This window comes from Equus asinus, chromosome 17 (genome assembly GCF_041296235.1).
Source record: "Equus asinus isolate D_3611 breed Donkey chromosome 17, EquAss-T2T_v2, whole genome shotgun sequence".
NCBI lineage: Eukaryota > Metazoa > Chordata > Mammalia > Perissodactyla > Equidae > Equus > Equus asinus.
Window position 1 is genome coordinate 11,339,675 of NC_091806.1, and position 11,136 is coordinate 11,350,810.

The 11,136-nt window shown below is 57.5% G+C and overlaps 1 protein-coding gene across 1 annotated transcript in view; it reads left to right on the plus strand.

Moving 5' to 3' along the window:
- Window positions 1–8,549, plus strand: part of CREB3L1 (cAMP responsive element binding protein 3 like 1) — a 35,339-nt gene extending 26,790 nt beyond the window's left edge. The window contains exons 5-12 of the mRNA XM_044750123.2: window positions 1,044–1,201; window positions 1,893–2,042; window positions 2,206–2,264; window positions 2,435–2,503; window positions 4,289–4,388; window positions 5,279–5,405; window positions 7,389–7,656; window positions 7,831–8,549. Coding sequence (XP_044606058.1) covers window positions 1,044–1,201; window positions 1,893–2,042; window positions 2,206–2,264; window positions 2,435–2,503; window positions 4,289–4,388; window positions 5,279–5,405; window positions 7,389–7,656; window positions 7,831–7,867 — 968 coding nt within the window. The 3' untranslated portion in view covers window positions 7,868–8,549. The remainder of the gene's footprint in view (window positions 1–1,043; window positions 1,202–1,892; window positions 2,043–2,205; window positions 2,265–2,434; window positions 2,504–4,288; window positions 4,389–5,278; window positions 5,406–7,388; window positions 7,657–7,830) is intronic.
- The last annotated feature ends 2,587 nt before the right edge of the window (window positions 8,550–11,136 follow it).

Below are 11,136 nucleotides of genomic sequence, written 5' to 3' on the forward strand. Positions count from 1 at the left end.
GGAGGCGGCCTTGTGCAGGGCCTGGGGGGGACGGGGCAGGTCCTCCTCCCCCCTCAGCCCTGCTCTGCAGCTCAGTAGAGCCCCAGGTCTCCGCAGCTGGAGTCACCTGGGCATTCTGTGCTGTCCTGGGAGTGCTCCCCGCAGCGGGGCCCTGGATCCTCATGGCTCTGCCCAGGCTTCTTCCTGACCACCTGCAGAGTGTCAGTCTCTCTGGTGCTGTGGCCACAGAGGGACAGCATGGAGCAGAGGCTGGGGAGAGAGTGCTCCTGGCTGGTCTGCTCAAAGTCTGGTGCCTGATGTCCTGTTTCCCTGAAGTCAGAAATGGAAACCCTGGGGTAGTTATGGCTGAACTTTGGGGTGGAAGGAAGAAAGGGACAGAGGCTGCTGCTTGCCCAGTCTGATCCCCTGGAGTCTGGCTCTGGGGAGACTCCAATCACCTCCTGGGGTTGCTAAGCTGGAGGCTCAAAGACCCTGGGCCCTTTGGGATGGGAGAGGGACTCCAAGAATCCAGCCTCTGTGATATCCACACAAGGACTAGGCTTAAAGGAGCCAGGCCTCGGGGCTGGCCCGGTGTCGCAGCGGTTAAGTTCGCACATTCGCTTCAGTGGCCCGGGGTTTGCCAGTTCAGATCCGGGGTGTGGCCATGGCACTGCTTGACAAGCCATGCTGTGGTAAGTGTCCCACATATAAAGTAGAGAAAGATGGGCACGGATGTGAGCTCAGGGCCAGGCTTCCTCAGCAAAAAGAGGAGGATTGGCAGTAGATGTTAACTCAGGGCTAATCTTCCTCAAAAAAAAAAAAAAAAAAAAGGAGCCAGGCCTCTGTAGTGTGAGAGATGGGTGGCACTCAGGAATCAGCTTCCAGGATATCAGCTCCCGTCTTTCTGACACCACAGAGGGGCTTCTGAGGTGACAGCTAGTCAAGGTCCCAGCAGTGTTGACCACGATGTCAGGGCTGGTGTAGGCCCACACTCTGCTGACCTCTGATGTCCGAGCAGAGCTGGGTGCAACCCTGCTAACCTGTCTTCCCCTGCTTTTCCCCAGAGGACCTGGTGCAGATGCCTCCGACTCCCCCCAGCAGCCACGGCAGTGACAGCGACGGCTCCCAGAGTCCCCGCTCTCTGCCCCCCTCCAGCCCTGTCCGGCCCATGGCCCGCTCCTCCACAGCCATCTCCACCTCCCCGCTCCTCACCGCCCCGCACGTAAGCAGCTGGGGGTGGGCTGACCCTGGAGGCAAGGAATTGAGTAAATGCACCCTGGCACATGACCAGCCAGCAGGGAAGGGTCTGGGGACCCCCAAGCCTGATCCCCTCCCCCATCAGGATTCAGAGAGGTGCCTGCCTGGCCGATGGAAGTGAGATTCTTTCAATCCTGCCTTGCAGTAAATAGGAAACAGGTGGAGAGGTCCAAAAGGCCAGCTGGACCCACACTGATGCAGAGCCAGGACTAGAAGGTGGCATTCCTGGGCTCCAGGGGGTGGCCCAAGCCACCTCCAGGGAGCACTGTGTGGGGATCAATCCCCCAGGAAACAGGGAGCCAGGTCCTGAGCCCTGGGAGGGGTATGGAGCCTCCCAAGTCAAGACTATAGGGGAGTGAGGGGGCTGCTGTTTGGGGGCCCTGGACAAGTGAGCTTTGAGGTTCTGGGGTCCCGGATGGGGTCTAGGGAGCCCCCCAACAATGTACTTAGTGCCGAATATGCCAGGCTCTCAGCACCATCTTAAGCCCTTGATACATGTTAGTGGGTTAATTCAGATTCACCCCCTTTCTCAGATGAGGAAACTGAGGCTCAGAGAGTTGCGTGCATTGCCCAGGTCACACAGACAGTAAATGGCAGAGCTTCCGTTTGCCCCCCGGGCTGTCTGGTTCCTAAGCGCCGTGTCTTCCTTCCTCCAGAAACTGCAGGGGACATCAGGGCCGCTGCTTCTGACAGAGGAGGAGAAGCGCACGCTGATTGCTGAGGGCTACCCCATCCCCACGAAACTCCCCCTCACCAAAGCCGAGGAGAAGGCTCTGAAGAGGGTCCGCAGAAAAATCAAGAACAAGGTAAAACGTGAGCCAGACCCCCGCCCTGCCCTGGGGCTTCCTGGGTGGGCGGGGGCCTCTGCTCCCCTGGGGATGCCAGCCCTGAAAGCGGGGTGGGGGGGGGGGGGCCCAGGAAGTGGATGTGTGGCAGCAGTAACCCATGTCTGGGGGCTTCCTCCTCCAGATCTCGGCCCAGGAGAGCCGCCGTAAGAAGAAGGAGTATGTGGAGTGTCTAGAAAAGAAGTAAGGTCCTGGGCGCCACTGCCCAGCCTGCCCTGCCCCCCGGGTCTTCCCTCACAGGGCGCCAGGGGCAGAGGGCCCAGGGACTGGGATGCTGGTGGGCAGGGCCGGGGGGGGGGCGGGCAGCGAGTCTGGGGGCTGCCCCTGAGTCCATCCCTGCTTGGGGCCCGCAGGGTGGAGACATTTACATCAGAGAACAACGAACTGTGGAAGAAGGTGGAGACCCTGGAGAATGCCAACAGGTGGGTGGTGCCACCTGCGTCGTCCCCCCAACCGCCGCCCCCCCACCCCCTGCCCTTCTGCAGCCAGTGCCTGGCTCTGGCGTAGCTCTGGGAGGCGGGAGAGAGGAGCAATATCTGAGTTCAGGACGACAGCAGCCCGGGACCCCGGTTTCCCAGCCTTCTTCATCTGCTCTAGCTCTAGACACCCGACCAGAGGGGGGACACTCAGGTGAGATGGTCGAGGGCAGTGGTTTGCAAAGTGTGGTCAGCACCTGGGAACTCATTAGGAATGCTTATTTTCAGGCCTCACGCGAGGCCCACTGAGTCAGGAACTCCAGCGGGCTCTGCAATCTGTCTTCAGAAGCCCTCCTTCTTTTTTAATTCTGACGCGACGTCAAGTTTGAGAACCCCTGGTGTCCATCCCTGCTAGCACAAAGGGAATTTCTCTGACAAGCGGCATCGGCAACACCTGGGGGCTTGTTCAAAATGCAGACTCTCAGGACCCTCCCCAGACTTACTGAATCAGAAGCCGCATTTTAGCAAGACCCTTGGGTGACTTGCATGCACAATGAAGTTCTAGGAACACCAGTAGAGAGCCGGCAGCGGGCCTGGCGCGCCGTAGCTACCTAAGGTCACAGCTCAGAGTTCTCATCCCGCTCTGCCATTTTTGTGATTCCGGGGAAACTCAATCCTCCGTGGACCCCAGTTTCTTTGTCTAAATGGAGATGGGACAAGCACCATCTCCCGGGGTCCGGATGAGGAAGTTAATAAGACGCTGTAAGAAAAGGGCCAGCACTGTGCTTGGCATCTAAGAATGTTCCATTCGTGTTAGCTTTCTTCTTCTTTTATGGTTATTATTCTGAATTCTTGATAGTGCCCAGCCGTGAGCCCACAGGAGCGCTTCAATAATTATTTGCTGAGATTCATCAAAATAACAGATAACAGCTGGTATGGAGCAGGTGCTCAAGGAAGCTGTTCCTTCTTTCCATCCTTCCCCCCAGGCGTGTTCAGGGGCCTCCAGCCCCTCCCCTGGCTGACCTGGAGAAGGCCCCCCACTCAGGGAAGGGGAGCCGGGGCCCTCACCCCTCACCCCTCGCCCCTGGCCCAGATTCCTCTGTGGCCCAAAATAGGGCCCGGCCCTTGGAGCTATTCCGCCACCTGCTGTACATTCTGGGAACTGCAGCCCCTGCCGCTGGGCTGGGTGGAGGAAAGAGATGATGAAACATTTGTTCACCAAGCGTGGGCTGGCACCTTCTGTGGGTACCAAGAGGATTTCACGCTGGGTGGGACCCAGCCCTTTCCCTCAGGGGGCCCACAGGTAGCGAAGGAGACCCACATGGAAATCCATAAATAAACCAGCTGTTAGAGGGGCTGTGATAAAAGCGAAAACACCACCACAATTAACAAACACAGTAGCTGCTATTTAGTGGACATTCACAGGCCCTTCCGATGTTGTGGGTTACAAAGGAGGGAGGGTCAACTTAACTGTGGCTGATGGAGGGTGAGAAAAAGGTGACCTGAGCCCGGGTGGGGCAGGCCCTCCTCCAACCCCCATCTTGGCCAAGAGCATCATAGGGTCCCCCTGAGCTCCCGCAGGGTGGCCCAGCTACTCCCCACGAGGCCCCAGGTGCCCGAGCCACCACACAGAGGAGCCAAGTGGGAGGTGACCTTCTCTGTCTTGGCTGAATGGGCACCTGGTGTGGAAGCCAAGTCTGGAGTCCGCCCAGGTGCGCCCCAGGAGAGCTCCAGGAGGCAGAGATGCCTGCTAGGTTGGAGCCTGCCGGGTGACCGCTGTGCCCTCCTCAGGACCCTGCTCCAGCAGCTGCAGAAACTCCAGACCCTGGTCACCAACAAGATCTCCAGACCTTACAAGATGGCCGCCACCCAGACTGGGACCTGCCTCATGGTAGGTGCCATTCCCTCCCCACAGGGCCACGGGAGGACAAGCCTTCCCCAGGCTGGCTTTTTAAGGGATGGGGAGAGCTCTGAGGGATTGGCAATATTGCCGGCGACGTCCCTCAGGTCAAGCTCTCACGGACCCCAGCCTCTTTCACCAAGCCCATGGAACCTTCTAGAACATGACCTTCCCTGACCACTTCTTACACTGTGCATATGTAGTGACTCACGTGAACCCAGCTAGGCAATGGCAGGGCAAGTCCCTTGAGGGGGCGGCTTCCACACCCTGTGGAGTGAAGGGCTCGGGGAGACTCAGGGAAGTGTGGACTTTGTCCTTTCTGGAATGAATGGTGGGGAGAAAGCTGAGCAAATGTCTAAAAACCCACAAGAGTGCCCAGGGTGTGGCTCAGGTCGCTGCTGGTCCCTCTTCCACCCTCTCCTGGAAATGCCCAGCCCTTTGCCTCCTGAGCCCCTCTGAGATGCTGAGGTGGCAGAGCCATGATGTGGGCATGGGTTAGTTCGGGCTTTGTGACTCTTAGCTCCCCCTGCTGAGAGTCTGGTGTCATGCTGTGTCCCCCTCCCTTGTCCCAGCCCCCGCCCGTCCTCCCCCTTTCTTCTTTTCCTGATTTTTCCATCCTATAGGTGACAACCACACTGGCCACTTCCCTCTTTTTTCCAGCACTGCCTGTGGTGCCCCCACAATGGGCCTGAGCAGCCTCCTCCACCTTCTCCACAGAGGGTGGGAGACCCCATGTCGGGGGGGTGGGCTCCAGGGGCTGCTTTCTTGGAAAAATACGGAGCCCTTGGCACCCACTGGTTTTGGGGGATGAGGACTGAGGGAGGCCAGCGTTGCAGCCCCTCCCTCCCCCAGGTCTGACCCCCCGCTCTCTCCACTACCAGGTGGCAGCCTTGTGCTTCGTTCTGGTGCTGGGCTCCCTCGTGCCCTGCCTCCCCGAGTTCTCCTCCGGCTCCCAGACCGTGAAGGAGGACCCCATGGCCACTGACAGCGTCTACACAGCCAGTCAGAGTGAGTACCCCAGGCAGAAGCCAGACACAGAGAGGAGCCAAGTTTGGGCTTGGCACCGTCTCATTCTACCTCCTCATTTTACAGATGGGGAAACTGAGGCCTCCCAAGGGTCTATGATATATTCAATGTTAGTTGTAGAATTGGGACTACAATGCAGACTCCCCCGCCCCCAGATTCCCAGCCACCCAGGAGTGGCTCAGGGGAGGTAGGTTTAGGGGACAATAGGAACGTCCCCACCCTAGCCCCCATGTATTATGGTGCCAGTGGTTATGGGGTATCTGCTAAGCACCCTCAGTATTTCACGACGGGATAGCAAATGAGTCTCAGCTCTAGGGCCATTTCCAGTAAGATGGTGGTGTTTGCCTGAAGCACTGTGTTAAGAAGGACTCTGATGCACCCCTCAGGATCAACAGGAAGGAGAGCCATGATCCATGAGTAATGTCTCCCACAGGCAGAGGAGGGGCAGTGGTGGTGTGGGCTCAGATATTTGCCATCCCACAGGGGACCGTGAGGTACAGAGATCAGAGTCAGTCACACCTGACACAGTACGTGAACACTCTTAGCAGAGTGTCTGGTACAGATGAGGCACCTTCTATGCGAGCACACTCCCTCCCTTTTAAAGAGCTCCAGGGAGGAGAGAAAAGATACAACCCGTGGGCGGCAAAGGAGAACTGGCATAGGGCACAGCAGAGAATACTGTGGATCTCCAGAGGCAGAAGATACTTTGGGTAGACCTACAGAGGAACTTCCAGAGTGTCCTTCATCATTGAGCAGGAGCGAGCTGTCTGGCAGGGCAGGAGGAGGAAGAGGAAACAGATGGGAGGTCCGAGAGAAAGTGAGACACTGCCTGGAGGAGGAGCTGGACCCCGCAGGGCCTTGAGGGGAGGAGGCTGCAGAGGAGGTGGAGGCAGGGAGTGGAAACCCTTCCTGGACAAGCACAGCGGCCTGAGAGAGAGAACAGGACAGTTGCTGAGGGAGGCGGGCGAGAGGGAGGTGAGGTCTTGGGAGCCACGTGTCCGTTGCTCCGAGGCCAGAGCGGGCCGTGTGCATTTGGAGGGAGAGAAAGGCTGCGGACAGGAGGGCTGGAAGTTGGGGGGCAGGTGGGGGTAGTGTTGAATAAAGCCCGAGTCGGAGGAGGCTGCGAGGGCCTGGAGGAGTGAGCACAGCGGGCGTCAGGCCCTGTCTCTGGGCAGGGCAAGGGGGACACCTCTGCAGGAGCAAATGGCTTTTGGAGCGGGCTGGCTTGCAGAGCGGGTGCATCACACAATTCCAGGGAGCACCTTTCACACGGACTGTTAGGCGTGCGGGGTCGGGGGAGGACCCTGGAGCCACGCAGACCCGGGTTCGCCTCTCACCTGCAGCACCAACTCACAACTAGCATGGGACACCGTTCCTGATATCCTGGGACCTCAATTACCCGTTCTGTGAAACGGGGCTAAAAATATCTCGTTCCCAAGACTTTCCGGGAGAGGACGATGATTCGCTATAGGCCGAAGGGCTTTGCACAAGGCCTGGCACACAGTGGATATCCAATGAGTGTGTTTTCTTCCCATCCATTTCCCCGAAGGGCACAGGAGGGCCCGGGAGGGGGAAGCGATTTCGTCAAGGTCACAGAAAGTGGGTAGTACAGGTAGGACCAGAGGCAGCTCTCAGACGCCTGGGCCTGTACCCTCTGCTTCCAAAGAGCTGCTTTCTCTGAGTGCTGATTAAACACAGGTTGCAACACTTCCCCTGTCTTATCTCGTTCAAACCTCACATCTGCGGGAGGTGGGGCCTAGCATCCGTATTTTACAGATGCGCAAACTGAGGCTCAGAAAGGTTAAGGACCTGGCTCGCCTGAGGTCACACAGCTCGGCGTTGTTAGAGTTGGGATTCGGACTCAGGCCTGTGAGATTCCGGGGCCCACATCCAGGCACGTGGCCAGGATGAGGAAGGAAGCGGGGCTTCCTTGGCGCCGTGGCTCACCCCAGGCTCCCTCTCCAGTGCCCTCTCGAAGCCTCCTGTTCTACGACGAGGGCGCAGGCTCCTGGGAGGACGGCCGCAGCGCCCTCCTGCCTGTGGAGCCCCCGGACGGCTGGGAAATCAAGCCAGGGGGGCCGGCAGAGCAGCGCCCCCAGGACCACCTGCAGCTCGACCACCTGGACAGCACCCACGAGACCAGCAAGTACCTGAGCGAAGCCTGGCCGAAGGACGGCAGTGGGAACGGCACCAGCCCCGACTTCTCCCATCCCAAGGAGTGGTTCCACGAGAGGTGGGCGGGCGGCCTCTTCCCCTCCTGGGGTCCCAGGCTCCACCTGCCCTCTGCCCGCCCCCTGGTCCCCATGTCAGCCACACCCTCCCATCCCTCCTGTGTCCAGATCCAGCTTGCAGACGGGTGTGCGTCCTTACTGGACAGGGTGACCCCTGACTTCTCTTCTCTTTCCAGGGATCTGGGGCCCAACACCACCATCAAACTCTCCTAGGCCGTGCCAAGACCCAGGACCCAGGACATCCCCCCGCCACCCGGAAGAGGGGTTGTCTTGCTCACTAACCCGGATCCGGCTCGTACCCCTGCCCCCTGAGGTCCCATCCCAGGGGAAAGGGTTCCACTTCTCCCCCAACCCTTCTTTGCCCCAGATCTTGACTGGGGCCTCTCCTCGCCCCCTGACATTTGGATCATTCCTTTGGGCGGACCACTCCATTCTGACCCCTCCCTCCCACAACCATCCGTCCTCAGATAAACCACTCACTGGGCTGCCCCCCCCATAATGACCAACACGACCACTGCCTCCCCGCCCCCACCCACCCACAAACACACACGTCAACTCACCGACACCCCCCACCCCCCACTGTACAGAGACCAAGAACAGAAATTGTTTGTAAATAATGAGCCTTATTTTTTATTATTGCCAATCCCCTAAGGTATTGTATTGTACACGTCTCCCCCCCCGTCCCCCCTCCAGTGTTTTATATTTTATGAAGTTAGTGCGGGCTTTGCTGCTCCCCGGCCGGGGAAAGAGGACCCCCACCCCCACCCCTCCCCTGGCCTCCCCCTGCCGCTGCCCAAGCCTCTGGGCCTTTTGAATTGCCAAATTGCTTCACCTACCGGCTCAGCACATGCTTTAAGAAAGCAAAAGTAAAAAAAAAAAAAAGATGCAGCATCAATTCCTGACTCTGTGCCTTTCTTTGTGGGGAGCGGGGGGTAACAAGAGTAAGTTTATTTTATATTCTTTTTCTTTTTTAACTTTGTTTGTTTGTTTGAGGGAGATTAGCCCTGAGCTAACTGCTGCCAATCCTCCTCTTTTTGCTGAGGAAGATTGGCCCTGAGCTCACATCCATGCCCATCTTTCTCTACTTTATACGTGGGACGCCTACCACAGCATGGCTTGATAAGCGGTGCCGTGTCCGCACCCGGGATCTGAACTGGCAAACCCTGGACCACCGAAGTGGAACATGCGAACTTAACCGCTGTGCCACCGGGCCAACCCCTTATTTTATATTCTGACGGCAGGCGATGGGGGGGGCGAGGGGTGTAAGAATCCCTATCTGCTGGGTTCCCGCTCCCAGCCAGGCGCCGAATTCAAACGAGATGCTCAAAGATTTCTGCTGCATTCCCCCACCCCAAGGCTCCTCCAAGTTCCTAAGCACTGTGCTGGATGCTTTCCATGTGGTACCCAAGTTGACCCTCCTAGGACCTGCCACTGCCTTGGTCCTTGTATCCTTGGCCTCAGCTGGATTACAAAAGCAGACTTCAGAGTAACAAGAGCTGTGTTTGACCGCTGCTGCTGCCACTTGCTAGCTGTGTGTGGTAGGCAGAGTTCTAACATGGCCTCCAAAGTTCCTGCCCCAAGGCAGACATGCCCTGTTTCATCCCCTCCCCTAGGGTATGGAGGGGACCTGTGAACATGAGAGGCTGTCACTCCCATAATTACGTGACCTTTTGTGGCAAAGGTCAAGAGATTTTGCAGATATGATTAAGGTCCCCAATCAGTTGATTTAGAGCTCATCAAAAGGAAGATGATCCTGGGTGGGCCTGACTTAATCAGGGGAAGGCCCATAAAAGAGGGCCTTGGCCCTTCCTGAAGAGAAAGACAGCCTCTCACTGGCCTTGAAGAAGCAAACGGCCATGTTTTGAACTGCGTGGAGTGGGGCAGCATCCAGGAGCTGAGGGCCTCAGTGCTGTTGTGGCAAGGCGCTGACTTCTGCCGACAACTGAACCAGCTTGGAAGAGGACCGCCGGTTCCAGATGAGACCCCGGCCCGGCCAACACCTGCACCGCAGCCTGGTGAGAGCCAGAGCACAGGACCCAGCCGAGCCGCGCCCAGACTCTGAGCCACAGACGCCGAGGTCATACGTGTGCTAAGCCGCCATGTTTGTGGTGATTTGTTATGCAAGAAAGGAAGCGGAGAAACTATAGAACCTGAGTGTCTCTGAGCCTCCATTTCTCCGTTTGTCAAAATAGGATGTAACGAAGGCCCGATGCGTGAGGCTGTGTGGGGATTCCACGTGGTAAATTACCCACGGTGCTTAGAACAGGGCCCAGCGCGGAGTGACTCGGAGAAAGACGAGCTGTGCATTTAGAGGCAACTTCAATGCGGTGTGCTAAGGGCCAGGCTAGGGATGCTGCCACAGCACGGAGCGGAGCCTCACCCGTACTCAAGCAGCAAGGGCTTCCTGGAGGAGGTGACAGGAAGCACTGTTGGGAGCAGGCAGGAGAGAGGAAACCGGCATTCCAGGAAGAGAAAGCAGCCTGGGCAGGGGCCTCCAGGGTGGGAGGGAGCAGGAAAACGGCGAGAAAATTCAAATCATTCAGAACAGCGGAAGGCAAGGATGCTGAGGGCTAAGGCTGGATGGTGATCGGGGCCAGATCCAGAGGGGCCTCGAATGCCACGCTAAGGCATCTGGACTTGGGCACGAAGGCAGGATACTGTCATCCTCAGAAGCAGGGACACGGTGGCCAGATGGTGCCCACGCCAGCTGCCACCACAGGAAACGTTGAACAAGACCAGACGGAATTATGGCCATGAGGCCCCATCCTCTATCCCCCTTCTTGCCAATGATGGGGAGCTCGCTGCCCACTGCTGGGCATCAGTTTTAACTGCTAGGACATGTAGGCCTCTAGAGCAAGGCCATTCAAGGCTGGGCTCTGGGCCCCAAGCTATTATTATTATTAACAGTAACTTTTAGCACATCACATTTCCTGATTGGTCCATCCATTCCCTCTACTAGTCATTCAACAAACTGCCTTCAAAGGCCCCCAGGCTGGTAGTGGAGGCTGGGGAGTAAACCAGCCATCAGGGCCCATGTGATGGAGGAGTATACGGGATGTTAAGGAGACACAGAAAAGTGCCATGTAACCCAGATTTGGTGGGTCAGGGCGGGCAACTCGGAGGAGGTGGCCCTTGAACCAAGTCTTAAAGGATGGGTAGGAGTTGGTAAAGTAGAGAAAGGCTTTGAGTGCTTGGGGTGGAGGGAATGGCAAGTGCAAAGACGTGGAGCCATGAAAAGCAGGGCCGGGACTGGGGAGAGACCAGGGGGTGGTTAGGGTATAAAATTTCAAGAGGCGTTTGTAGAAGCCTGAGAATGAGTACCTCCCTCAATTTTGCATCCTAGGCGCCCCCTTGCTTCACCTGAGTCCTGCTCCTGATGAAGAGTATTGCCCTCTCTGGGATCGAAAGAAAGAACACGTCATCCCAAAGGTGATGAGGAGCCACTGAATATTTTTAAGCTGGAGAGTTTGATAATCAGATTT